Source organism: Plectropomus leopardus, chromosome 13 (assembly GCF_008729295.1).
Source record: "Plectropomus leopardus isolate mb chromosome 13, YSFRI_Pleo_2.0, whole genome shotgun sequence".
Taxonomy (NCBI): Eukaryota; Metazoa; Chordata; class Actinopteri; order Perciformes; family Serranidae; genus Plectropomus; species Plectropomus leopardus.
The window spans coordinates 31452950-31467221 of NC_056475.1; the positions used below are offsets into that span (position 1 = coordinate 31452950).

The following is a 14272-nucleotide window of genomic DNA, read 5'->3' on the forward strand; positions in this document are numbered from 1 at the left end:
TAAACCTATGTAAGTGTAACTAGGGGCCGGTTCAGGCAACCTGAGCCAGCCCTAATTATAAGCTTTATCAAAGAGGAATGTCTTAAGTCTACCCTTAAAAATGGAAACATGGAAACTGCCCCCCTGACCAGAACTGGAAGATGGTTCCATAAAAGAGGAGGCTGAAGGCTCTGGCTCCTATCCTACTTTTGGAGACTTTGGAAACCACAAGTAACCCTGCCTTTTCAGAGCGCAGTGATTTTGAAGGTTGGTAAGGAGCTATTAGCTGCGACAGATAGAATGGACCCTGACCATTTAGAGCTTTGTAAGTAAGGAGGAGGATTTTAAATTCAATCCTGGATTTTACAGGGAGCCAGTGCAAATAAGCTAAAACAGGAGAAATATGATCCCTTTTCTTGGTTCCCATTAGAACACCTGCAGCAGCGTTCTGCACCAGTTGAAGAGACCCAAAAGATTTGTTGGGGCAACTGAATAAGTTTATGGTCTTGGGTCATGACAAGTGGGGCTCGTCTGGGATCTTATGTTAGTTTTGAGTTGTTTTTGTGCCTTAGGTAACAGACCTCAGGTAGTATAGTTTTGTTTGGTTATTAGTTTTAGTTATTAGCTGGTCCAACTATTGGTTGGATTTGGTTGTGCTGAGTTCCCAGGGTTGTTTCTGCCTTTGGTGCTCTCTGGTTTTTCCTTTTGGGGAAATATGTGATGTGTTTCTGGAAGCCTTGGTTGGTGAAGTAATTTTGGTTTGTGTGCCATTCAGAAGTTGTTGCTGTTTTTTGCACTGAACATAGATCTCTCTGTCAGGTTGTAGGGCACCGTCATTTAGGGATTGTGTCTGAGCTCGGGGGCACATCCACTGCTGCTCAGGGGTCGCCATTTCATGGTTGCTCTCCCGGGTTGTCCGGCTGTAGTCATTGAGTGCATATAATGGAGATTATGCAGTCAATGCTATGCATAAATACCCACTGCAAGTACCACACGAGACCTGGGCTGAGTTTTAGCTAGCTTTTGGGTAGGCAGTTAGGGGGAGGTTCTCTGTCAAAGGCCGTCAATTGCCCAAATGTGAATCTGACCGATAACCAGTTATTTTCTGTACTGGTTTTTGTGATGATGGCTTCCGTATCTGACTTTATTGTGACGCCCACTTTGGCATTTGTGAATACTTGTAAGAAGGCTCAGTTAATGGATATAGCTGACCATTATGTTATTGTTGTTGCTGAGAAGAGTTGTAAAGCAGAGCTTAGAGAAACTGTTTTGTTGTCTTTGTTTGAGCATACTGTGTTGCATACAGCAGAGCTTAGGGCAGAGTCAGTGCCCATGTCGGTATCTGCACAGCAGTTGTGCAGGCGACAAATTTTACTTTTGAGCAACAGGAGCTGTTGGTGTTGCAGGTATAGCAGGAGAAGCTACACAGGCATATGGAGAGAGAGGAGAGGTTTCTCCTCTGTCGCAGTTAGAGAAATGGCGGCAATAGCAATAGCAATACCAATAGCACTGCACCGGGTGGTTTTGATGTCGCTCCTAACTTGTGCCAAAATTTAATGAACGTGACCCTGATGCCTTTTTCACTCTTTTTGAACGCGTTGCAAATGCTAAAAGTTGGCCAGATTCTGATAGGGTGCTCATGTTTCAGTGCATCGCCACTGGGAGAGCTCAGGAAGCGTATTTAGCTGTGTGTGGTGAGGATGACTTGGATTATGAGGCAGTGAAGGCAGCTGTGTTAAAGCCATATGAGCTGGTTCCTGAGGCTTATCACCAGAAGTTCAGAAGTGGGGTAAAGGGCGATAAGCAAACCAATGTTAAATTTGTTCATGACTTAATGTCTCATTTTCAGCATTGGTGCTCTGCTGCCAAAGTAGATTCTTTTGCTGATCTCGGTGAGCTCATCCTTTTGGAGCAGTTTAAGAATGTTATTCCTCAGCGTATTGCTACATATGCAAATGAGCAGAAGCCTTCCACTGCATTGAAAGCAGGAGATTTGGCTGATGACTTTGTCTTGACACATAAGGCCAGTTTTGTGGAGGTGTGTTCTAGGGGAGATGGTGAAGGTGCTGATGGCTCAAGTGACGGTGCCAAGGTTGCAAAGTCAGGTCTCTCACGAAAGCCTGCTTGGACGGAGTGACATGAGAGTACCAGGGTGTGCAACTACTACTGTTGCGAGGGTCATTGGAAGGACCAGTGTCTGCTGCTAAAGCCAAAAGCAAAGCTCAAATTGCCTTTATATGCCCCAGCTATGCTTTGTTCCACAGTGTCAGAGAAGCCTGCTTGTGTGTCTCCTTGTATAAGCTCAAGTGAAGGGTCAGATGAGATGACTGTTTGTGTGGACCCTAGTCTTAGCTCAGGGGAAGTGTCACATAAATTATCTGTTTGTTTGAGTCCTGGCATTGACTCAGGTGAGCTGTCAGGTAAGACACCTGTTTGTGCAGACCCCAATGGGGATTCCAGTTTTGAGCTGATCATTGCTGGTGCTGTTGTGTCGTTGGTCGGAAGTAACAACTGTGTTCCGATCAGAGATCTGTCAGAGACCTTAATGACATAACAGGTAACAAGTGGCAGCTGCAGTAGAAGGAGCTGAGGAAACATTACTTGATTAGCATTAATGCAGAACACCTGTGTCAGTTACTGAGTCTTGAGGAGCAAGACGTCAAAGGGGTTGGGCGGCAGCCGAAGGCGGGGACCTTGGCGGCCCGATCCTCGGCTGCAGAAACTAGCTCTGGGAACGTGAAATGTCACCTCTCTGGTGGGGAAGGAGCCTGAGCTGGTGTGCGAGGTCGAGAAGTTCTGACTAGATATAGTCGGCCTCACCTTGACACACAGAGAGGGGTTGGACTCTCTTCCACTCTAAAGTTGCCACTGGTGAGAGGCAGGGGTGGCAATAATTATTGCCCCCTGGCTCGGTGCCTGTATGTTGGAGTTTACCCCGGTGAGTGAGAGGGTAGCCTCCCTCCGCCTTCTGGAGGGGGGACGGATCCTGACTGTTGTTTGCGCCTACGGTCCAAACAGCAGTTCAGAGTATCCACGCTTTTTGGAGTCCTTAGAGGGGTCGCTGGAGAGTGCTCCTTCTGAGGACTCCCTTGTTCTTCTGGGGGACTTCAATGCTCACAGTGGCAACAACAGTGAGACCTGGAGGGGCGTGAGAGTGGTGTTTTGTTATTGGACTTCTGTGCTCGCCACAGATTGTCCATAACAAACACCATGTTCAAGCATAAGGGTGTCCATATGCGCACTTGACATCAGGACACCCTAGGCCGCAGTTTGATGATCGACTTTGTAGTTGCATCGTCGGACTTGCGGCCGCATGTCTTGGACACTCGGGTGAAGAGAGGGGCTGAGCTGTCAACCGATCACCACCTGGTGGTGCGTTGGCTCTGATGGTGAGGGAAGATGCCAGTCAGACCTGGCAGACCCAAACGCATTGCGAGGGTCTGCTGGGAACGTCTGGCAGAGTCTCCCGTCAGAAGGAGCTTCAACTCCCACCTCCGGGAGAGCTTCGACCATGTCCCGGTGGAGGCGGGGGACATTGAGTCCAAGTGGGCCATGTTCCATGCCTCCATTGCTGAGGTGGCCGACCAATGCTGTGGCTGTAAGGTGGCTGCAAAATACAATATAATACGGTAAGGGATGCTGTCCAGCTGAAGAAGGAGTCCTATCGGGCCTTCTTGGCCTGTGGGACTCTGGAGGCAGCAAACAGGTACTGGCAGGCCAAGCGGAATACAGCTACGGCGGTCGCCGAGGCGAAAACCCGTGCGTCGGAGGAGTTCGATGAGGCCATGGAGAACGACTTCTGGACGGCTTTGAAGAGGTTCTGGACCACCATCCGGGATCTCAGAAGGGGTAAGCGGTGCTCTGTTAACACTGTGTATGGTGGGGACAGGGCGCTGCTGACCTCGACTCGGGACATTGTGGATCAGTGGAAGGAATACTTCGAAGACCTCCTCAATCCACCGACACGCCTTCTGGTGAGGAAGCAGGGCCTGGGGACTCAGGGGTGGGCTCTTCCATTTCTGGGACTGCGATTGCCTAGGTGGTCAAAAAGCTCCTTGGTGGCAGAGCCCCTGGGGTGGTTGAGGTCCACCTGGAGTTCCTTAGGGCCCTGGATGTTGTGGGGCTGTCGTGATTGACATGACTCTGCAACATTGCCTGGACATCGGGGGCAGCGCCTCTAGACTGGCAGACTGGGGTGGTGGTCCCTCTTTTTAGGAAGGGGGACCGGAGGGTGTGTTCCAACTACAGGGGGATCACACTCCTCAGCCTCCCTGGTAAGGTCTATTCAGGGGTACTAGAGAGGAGGGTCCGCCGGACAGTTGAACCCCAGATTCAGGAGGAGCAATGTGGTTTTCGCCCTGGTCGTGGAACTGTGGACCAGCTCTGGACCCTTGGCAGGATCCTTGAGGGTGCATGGGAGTTTGCCCAACCAGTCCACATGTGCTTTGTGGACTTGGAGAAGGCATTTGACAGTGTCCCTCAGGGAGTCCCGTGGGGGGTTCTCCGGGCCCTCCGTTCCCTGTATGACTGGTGCCAGAGCTTGGTTCGCATTGCCGGCAGTAAGTCAGGCTCGTTTCCTGTGAGGGTTGGACTCCTCCAGGGCTGCCCTTTGTCACCGATTCTGTTCATAACTTTTATGGACAGAATTTCTAGGCATAGCCGTGGTGTTGAGGGGGTCCGGTTTGGTGACCTCAGGATTGGGTCCCTGCTTTTTGCAGATGATGTGGTCCTGTTGGCTTCATCAGGCCGTGACCTCCAGTTCTCATTGGATCGGTTTGCAGCCAAGTGTGAAGCGGACAGGATGAGAATCAGCACCTCCAAATCCGATGCCATGATTCTCAGGGGGTCTTGTTCACAAGTAAGGGAACTGATCTGTCGTGGTGAAGAGGGAGCTGAGCCGAAAAGCAAAGCTCTCAATTTACTGGTCGATCTTCGTTCCTACCCTCACCTATGGTCACGAGCTTTGGGTAGTGACCAAAAGAACAAGATCACAGGTACAAGCGGCCAAAATGAGCTTCCTCCGTAGGGTGGCGGGGCTCTCCCTTAGAGATAGGGTGAGAAGCTCGGTCATCCGGGAGGAGCTCGGTGTAGAGCTGCTGCTCCTCCGCGTTTAGAAGAGCCAGATGAGGTGGCCTGGGCATCTAATAAGGATGCCTCCCGGACGCCTCCCTGGTGAGATGTTCAGGGCACGTCCCACCGGTAGGAGGCCCCGGAGTAGACCCAGGACACACAGCAGAGACTTTGTCTTACGGCTGGCCTGGGAACGCCTCAGGATCCCCTGGGAAGAGCTGGACGAAGTGGCCGGGGAGAGGGAAGTCTGGATTTCCCTGCTTAGGCTGCTGCCCCTGCGACCCGACTCCGGATAAGCGGAAGAAAATGGATGGATGGATGTCAAAGGGGATTGTAGTCCTTGTTAAATTGACTACAAAAAAGAAGGGAAAAATAGATTTTTAAATAATTATTATCACATCATGGGATATGGCCATGATTAGCAGCAACATTGATTGTGACAGTGCACAGTGACTGTGGAAATAGCATGAATTTTCCACACATGCCAAATATGGATAAATAAATAAATAAATAAATGTTTTCATCAGGTGGAAAATAGTAAAAATGAAAAATTCAAAAGTAAACGCCCAGAATGACACCCAGTTTATACAATGCATGTTTTTATGCATTGATAGCTGTGGGATCAAAAAAGTCAGTTTGAATAGGTTTTAGTGGAGCATTTTTTGCCCTTAATAGTATGAAGGTAACAATTTAGTTTCCACAGTGTATTTTAGACTTATTGTAGTAGCTGAGAGGGAAATTCCAAGATTAAACAAAAATACACAATCTTGCCTAAATTTATGCCGTATGCATGAACACAGCCAAAATGATCAAAGAATTTAAGAATTTAAAGTGTGTTAAACAGACTGAACAGCCCCTAAAGGTTAAAATATATTTTGTTAATACTTCTGATAAAGTAAGGTTTTGATAGTAGAACAATAACTTTACAGAGTATAGAGTATTTGTATAGTGTGGTATTAATATTATTGCAAAAATGAAAGAGCTGATTCTTTTTACACCCCTGATAAAATCAAGGAAACAGGGCCTGAAGGTTTCCTCCTCAGACCGCATGTCGTGTTTTTGTTTTCCGGCATTAACCTTCCTCAAGGTCTGCCCCGCTGCCGTCCATCCCCCATCACATCTGCTCCTCCCTGGGATTACAGCACAAATGTCTGTCTGAAACTCTCAGTGCTGAGGGGGAAGATTACAAGTGCACTGCACCCTCCAAGAGAGGTTAACCAATCAGGGTGCGCAGACACAGGGATTAACCAATCACACCACAGAGAGGGAGGGCAGAGGGATTAAAGCAGCACAGAGTGGGATTAGGTCACTGTTGAGTGCAGAAAAATGCTTTGAAATGTCCCTCGCTTCTGGTTTATATCTCTCAGTGCAGCAGATCTGAATTTATCTTCAAAATGTTGTAATGTTTTACACAGTTAAGGACAGATCTTCTATGATTTACCACGAATAATATCAAAAGATTATGTCAGTTGTATCAGAATTTCATTTAAAACGTGTCAGGAGTGATCATGAAGCATTCATCATATCACTTGCGCAAATTGAATCTGATCCTAAACAACAATACCTTGAAACCACAGTTTAGCCATGCTGTTATTTTTTTCTGTTCACTGCTGTAAAAACTTAGTTTAGCTTTAAAATGGCAAAATATGTCATGGAATTCAATGAGAAGGGGGGTCAAACATTTTGGAAAGGAAGCATTTGTTAAATAACAGATAATCCTTCTTCCTTCAGCACACAAACAACATACACCTCTCCAAAACATTTTCACATTTTGATGTCACAGTGAAGTTTGCGTGGCAGCAATCAGGTCATGTGGGGATTAACAAATTGTCAAAGGAGCAGGGAGATTGGTGGAGAGGTGGAGAGGTGGGGGTGGGGTGTACTTACACCAGTCCGATCTCGGACTGGTGTAAGTAGAATATATTTAAAGCAGTGCCTGAGATGTGACCCCATGAAATTTTGTTTTGTCACACTGTTTTACAAAAGTTAACTTTAACTTTTTAACTTTAACTTTTGGCAAACAGTGTGCCTTGGAGTTTCTTGATTTTCATTTATTGACAAGAGAAATAAGTCTAACCTCCACCTTCTTTTTTGATCTTGAGTCATTTGGCCTTGAATCCAAAGATCACCTGTTTTTGAAACCTACACGTGAAGTAGCACTCCTCTGCCAAACCTTTTTATACAGTAAAAAATGCTTGTTAACCTTTTAAAAACCTGGAGCCACATCACTGCTGCTCTCATATGCTTTTCTCAGTATTTACACCTTTGATACATTAGCAAATTGATGCGATTTTGTTAAAAAACAATGGGGGGAAAATGAATTGATCAACTTGGTAATAAATGTTCCACGAATTGCAAGAAATAGTGGATCTATTGATTAAAAAAAAAAAAAAAAAAAAAGGTCGAGAAAATCTCAAGGTGAAAAACTGTATTTATAATTCTCATAATTACATGTTTAAAAATATGTTCCAGAATTATTAGAATTTTTGGCATATATAACATCACAACAGGATTTATGTGAACTGAAGAAAGTATATATATATATATATATATATATATATATATATATATATATATATATATATATATATATATATATATATATACACATAACTATATAAAAAAGCAAGGAGAGAGCCAGGAAAGGAAGGTGAGGAAGAGAAGGCCGAAGTAGGTGAGATGGGTGAGAGACAGAGAGAGATGGGGGGGACAGGGCAGTAATCCTAACTAATTCACTTAGGGCATTGCTGAAGGGAGGCTAAGAGGATTGGGACACTCCCAGAATCAGATAAACTAAAATAACCAAGATGGAGCAGTGAGAGCCATGCAGGCCATATGACTATCATGACGGGTCCGGACCTGACCACCACACGGCCACTTTACACCCCCTGTGTGTCCAGCCTTCATACCGACCTCCAAATGTGGATCAGTTCATGATTCCAACTGTACCAGCAGCAGCCAACTTCTTAACAGGGTCTAACTTGCAAACACAAAGAGCATCTCAATGATTGTCAGTGCACAGAGTGTAAAGAATAGATCACTTTAATGTGTCACACAACTAAAACAGCAGATCTATGTTCTCATCAAACAGTTTGAATGATAAAACTAAAGGCTAACACTGAAATACTCAACACAAATGCCTCAAAAATATCTAAACGCAACCAAATGACATACTTAAATGTAGCATCAAATAATAATAAATAGCTTAAAATAATCAAACCCTGAAGGAGGTGACATACAGGACTTCAGAGCTCCTTCCTGTCAAAGCTCCTCCTGCTCTATGACAACGTAAGTTTAATAAAACAAAATCAAACACTGGTCGCATGTATGTCAGAGTCACACAGTCACTTTAAAGGAAGAGATGGCTCAGTGTGTTTCCATACGGACGACTCCAGTATTTTTTCCTACAAACTCTTTAAAGGCTTTTGTTCTCTTATTTATCCCTTCAAAACCTGAATCAACATCAGTCTTCTTGTGCTGCATTCAGACGCCTTTCACAATCTTTTTAACCCTTTAAAACCTGAGCAAATTGGTTTCATTTGAAAACACTTGGGGAAAGGCAAAAAAAAGAACTGAAAAATAAAGTTATTTTCGTGGAAAATTATGAAAAAAAAAAATTAGAATTCTATCTTTAAAAATATGCTACAAAAAATGTAGAATTTCTTTTCAATTTCTTAAGGTTTTCTTGTGCTTAATTTCCTTATTAGTTTTTGTTTTGTACTTTTTTTCTTTTGCTTATTTTCACATAGTTTTCTTGTACTTTTTAACTAATTTCTGGCTAGTTTTCGGGCCATGTCTTGTTCAGTTGCTCATTGCCTTCTCTCCATGTTTTTGAAAGAAATCAAAGCAATGTGCTCAGATTTTAAAGGGTTAATGAAGCATGAAGGTATGAGCTGCAATCAGGCAGCGTTGATGACAGTCACTGGTCTCTTCAGCTCCGAAGTCCTTCAAATCAAATGATTTCTACAGAGGTCAACTTCAGAAAATAAAAGAAAATCTTACAAACAAGAAACTGAAAATCAAAGTGAACGAGTCCTTCTGCAGAACTGCTTCTTACTATCTCAAACAGACTCGTTGACACACATGAACACCACCCTGTCCTGCTCTCTAGAGGACCTGGAACTTCCAGGAGTTTTGGTCCTTATGGTCCAGGCAGTCCATGGTGGTGAATCCCAGTTTCCAGGCCTGCTGGTCCTTGTAGTCCAGGCAGTCCACAGAGGTGAAGCCCAGGGAGGAGGCCGTGCTGTAGCCCTGGGAGGACAGCGATGCCGGGGACTGGCTTAGGGAGCCCCCCATGGAGGGCACGGTGATGGGACTGAGGGCGCCCACAGTGCCAGACAGCTGTGAGTGCATGGGGGACAGGTAGGCGCTGCAGTCCAGGCCGGTGAAGTAGGAGGTGGTGCTGGCATAGCCCTGAGTGTAGGCTGACGGCTGGCCGTAGCTCATGGGGTAAGGTGAGGGCCGCTGCATGCAGGGGGCCGAGGAGGAGGCCAGGGGATCAGGCAGGGGCGAGATGGCCGGGCTCCAGATGGAAACGGCAGTGTTTCCGGTGCTGGAGCTCGGCGCCAGGCTGGGGCCCGACTGGGCTGAGGAGGGGCTGTAGGAGCCAGATGGGTTAGGAACTGGATCAGGGGCGCTGGGTTCCTGTACAGGAGAGGCCTTCTTTTTGGGAGGGCGGGGCTTGGACTGGCCACTGCTCTGCTGCTGCTGCTGACGGCACTTGGCACGGCGGTTTTTAAACCAAACCTGGAGAGCCAAAGGACAAAATGCATGCTGTCACCTTAGAGTTATAACTTTCTGGCTGACATTTTGGTCAGAAGTGAATACTGCTGTCTTTTTTTCCTTCATTTAAATGCATTTATGGACTTTTTATCCAGAAAACTAAAGGTTCACATGGGCTGTGAGGATCCAAGGGCAGACGGATGTTGTATGCTTTGAAGCCCTCTGAGGCAAATAGAAGTTTGTGATAGTGGACTTCATAAATAAAACTGACTTTACTTTATATCAGTTATGCTATTTGCAATGCAGAACTTTGAACTCAATAACCTTAGAACCACTCAGAACGCAGATAGAACCTTACAAATGTAAGAACAGAAAACATCATCCAGACATACAAACATGTTGACTTGTTAATAGCTAAAGGTGAGAAAGGAAAAGGCTGACTTATGTAACGGAAGTGTTATATTCTACATGATGATGCAGGAGACAGCTTAAATATGCTGCTCTACTCCCTCTGTAGGAGAACTTTGTTGCCTTTAAAGTTCTTCAAATGTCTCGTCTCACAGTACGTAACCCACAAACACTGAACACTTTGGCCTCCATCTTGGCAGTAGCCTACTTCTACAGTACCTGCACACGTGACTCAGGCAGGTTGATCTTGAGGGCCACCTCCTCCCTCATGAAGATATCTGGGTAGCGGGTCTTGGAGAACAGGGCCTCCAGGATGTCCAGCTGTGTGCGGGTGAAGGTGGTGCGCTCTCTGCGCTGCTTCCGGGGAGTGGCTGCAAAATCAAACATCCAAGAGACACAGAGAGGGATTATTATTATTCTGGCAGAGACACAGAGCTGACCGGAATTATGAGCACCGTATTTTAAAGGCAACGTGACAGACATTTAAGAGATTATTTGGGTAGATTTGTTGTTTTCCAGCTATGAGTGAGAATGTCAACATATACAAATATTACTGGAAACTTCACATCACATTTTCATCCTGTTTATAATCCTTACTAGTTTTCTGCAATATGAAGACAAAGTGTATTTACTCATTCTAGCAGTTGTCAGTAGTTCTTTAGAGAGTTTTAGTTTCCCCAGAGAAGGACAATCAGTTATATCCTATTACTTTAATTATAGTTTGTGCGGTCACTATCTGTCCTCCGGGGTACACAGCCAAATACCAGTGTATCTGTTTAACAACAAATATAGTGAAGAATCGTTAGATATACGGGAAGTCGCGGGAAATTGTCATTTAGCACAGTAAGTGTTTCCATCTACAGCAGATCTATATTCATCTGAGCGTCAACGACGTGAGAAAGTTTGAGAATCCACGACAGAAAAAGTGAGAAACATACGAAAACAAAAATCAGTGTCGAATATTTGACAGACACTGAACTCAGGAGTGCGTTTCGAGGGGGATTCAGATGGTCCAATGTATCTGCGCATTATCTGAATCCATAACAGATCTGCGACAACAGAGTGATGTAAAACTTGAAGGACTGATTTTCATTTTATCAATCTCCTAAAATGACAATCATCATTACATGTTCAAATTTATTTGTCGTACATCAGTGAATAATGATGATTTAATGAAAGTCTGTATTTTACCAGTTAATCAGTTATATCCAACCGTTTTGTCAATATATTTAGTCTCTTATGATACAAATTGTTATCCCTCTTTTATTTATTTGCGCTCGCTACAGCTTTACACACAACCTGCGCGTCTTTACGCACCATTTTATGGAAGTATATATTCTAAATTACGAGGACAGCAGGAGAAAAAAAGAGTTAAACTAAAAACAAAAGAGAAGTTTTAAACAATATAAGAGTTTATACTTACATGGATAAGCGACGGTTGTGTGCAGCACATCCATTCCGGGGCCAGGCAAATTTAACCCGTTCATGGTGTAATGGGGTTGCTTTATGTAGGACATCATCCTTACAGCAGGCTTTTAAGTCCTGTCGCTGACTTGTATGTCGGACACGCAACGCAACAACCGAGGGCCCCTCAGAGCTCCGCTGGGGCAACAAGTCGGTGCGTCGGATCCAACCCGCTGCGTAAAACAAGCGGGACCACAAAGTGGTTTTTTTTCTACCTGCAGTTTGAGCTTTTACTGTCTGTCAGCTTAGCAGCAGCGCAGACCGCAGCGCACTGATCATCCGAAATGCGTCTGCAAGTCTGATTTTACACCGTCAAGTCATCACACAGGTGAAGTGGCCGCCGGATGCCTTTGCGCCTTGGTGAGGTGGCTCCACTGAGTTTCTTTACCGGCACACGCTGCTAATTAGAGGGAGCAAGTGGCTCCAGCAAACCCCTCCCACACACACACACACACACACACACACACACACACACACACACACACACACACACCACGCACACACACACACACACACGCACACACACAGTGTCAACTGTCCAAAGCAAGGTTTCGGTCTTACTCATGTGGATAAAATAAAAAGGTAAAAGCATAAAATAAAAAGTAGTTCAAGTAGCCTATTAATAATAATAAGAGTAATAATAATAGTAATAAATAGTAATAATAATAATAATAATAATAAAAACTACATCATATGATAAAAAAAACTAAAAACAAAAACAAGTCAAGTCAAGTCATGTCAATTTTATTTATAGAGCCCATTATCACAAAACTTGGTTTGCCTCAGAGGGCTTTACAGTGTATGACATCCCTCTGCCCTTAGACTCTCACATCACCCAAGAAAAAACTCCCGAAAAAGAACCTCTGTAACGGAAAAAAAGGAAGAAACCTCAGGAAGAGCGGTAGAGGATGATGAGGGATCCCTCTTCCAGGACGGACAGAAGTGCAATAGATGTGGTAAATAACAAATGAAATACAATCATGGCAAAAAGGAAAGAGAAAGAGAGAGGGGGAGAGAGGCACAGCAATAATGGAAACAGATGCATGTCATATTACAATAGCGATAGGTGTGAAATTATTAAATGCAATGCAAATGCAAATGCTATGATGATGCTGAGGGTGATGATAAGAGTCTAATGTGTATATTGATAGGGAGGTGTTGAAACGCAAGATCACAGCATCGGTGCGACCAGGACCAGACCACGATCAGGGCGAGCGGGGGGTACAGTATTAGTACAGCCACAGCTCGAGCACAACCAAAGGCAGGTCACAGCGCCAGCACAGCTATCACCACGGTCAGGCACAGCCAAGGTTATGGCCAGGATCCGGGAAAACTAGGAAACAAGGGAGCAGGAATGCTCTCGAGAGGCAACGGGATTAGCGTAGTGCAGTTCAACAGACCCAGGTGCTGTAATCACGAGTCCCAGGTAGTGACAGTACCACACGGCTATCACAGATGTAAGGCTAAGCTAAACTACTGAGGCTAAGCTAAGCTTGCAAACGGCAACGCAGTAAACAGACATGCATGATTTTCCGATGGCGGCATTGAGAGAAGGAAAAGGAGCTCAGCGTATCATCGGAAGTCCCCCAGCAGGTTAAACCTATGTCAGCCTAACTATGGGCTGGTCCAGGCAACCTGAGCCAGCCCTAATTATAAGCTTTATCAAAGAGGAAGGTCTTGAGTCTACCCTTAAAAGTTGAAACGGTGTTTGCCTCCCTGACCAAAACTGGAAGATGGTTCCATAGTAGAGGAGCATGGTAGCTGAAGGCTCTGGTTCCTATCCTACTTTTGGAGACTTTGGGAACCACAAGTAACCCTGCATTTTCAGAGCTCAGTGATCTTGAGGGTTGGTAAGGAACTATGAACTGTGACAGATAGGATGGAGCCTGACCATTTAGAGCTTTGTAAGTAAGGAGGAGGATTTTAAATTCAATCCTGGATTTTACAGGGAGCCAGTGCAAAGAAGCTAAAACAGGAGAAATATGAACACTTTTCTTGCTTCCCGTTAGAACACGAGCAGCAGCGTTCTGCACCAGTTGGAGAGAACAAGGGCTGTCGTTAGAGCAACACTATGTTGTAATTCACTTCCGTGCTCTTTGGCGCCCACCAAAGGTCTCTATTATTGGAACAATTCCGAAACTGCAATTTTTGAGGTGCATAATGTTAGTTCAACACATTAATTGTGATGCGATTTGAGTTCCTACATTACCCTCTTTTATTGTATTAATTGCGGGGGATCACGACTGACATTCTAGTTTTTGAGAGGCTGTACTGGGTCTCTAAAGCTAGAGTGATGACAGTGGTATGATATGAAACTAGAAGAACCAATCGCACCAACTATGTCATGCTAGCCTCTCAGTAAGGGGGCTAAACAAAGTTCAGATAAATTCTGGTAAGGAAAAACAGCATGGCCATATCACAGGGGTCCCTTGACCTCTGACCTCAAGATATCTTAATGAAAATGGGTTCTATGGGTACCCATGAGTCTCCCCTTTACAGACACGCCCACTTTATGCACTTCATGCAGTTTTGGGTAAAAACCATGCAGCTTTTTGCATGTGATATTTGAATATTTCTGCATATAAGGGTCCTTAAACAGTCTTGAAATTGCTCCCACCTTCAAAGCTAA

General features: G+C 45.0%; 1 protein-coding gene across 1 annotated transcript; it reads right to left on the reverse strand.

Moving 5' to 3' along the window:
- Window positions 1–9156: 9156 nt before the first annotated feature.
- crx (cone-rod homeobox) lies at window positions 9157–11699 on the reverse strand. The gene is made up of 3 exons (XM_042499752.1): window positions 11603–11699; window positions 10399–10550; window positions 9157–9795 (listed from the first exon to the last, which is right to left on the reverse strand). Exons 1-3 carry the CDS (start codon window positions 11697–11699, stop codon window positions 9157–9159), a joined length of 888 nt encoding a protein of 295 aa, XP_042355686.1.
- Between the last annotated feature and the right edge of the window lie 2573 nt (window positions 11700–14272).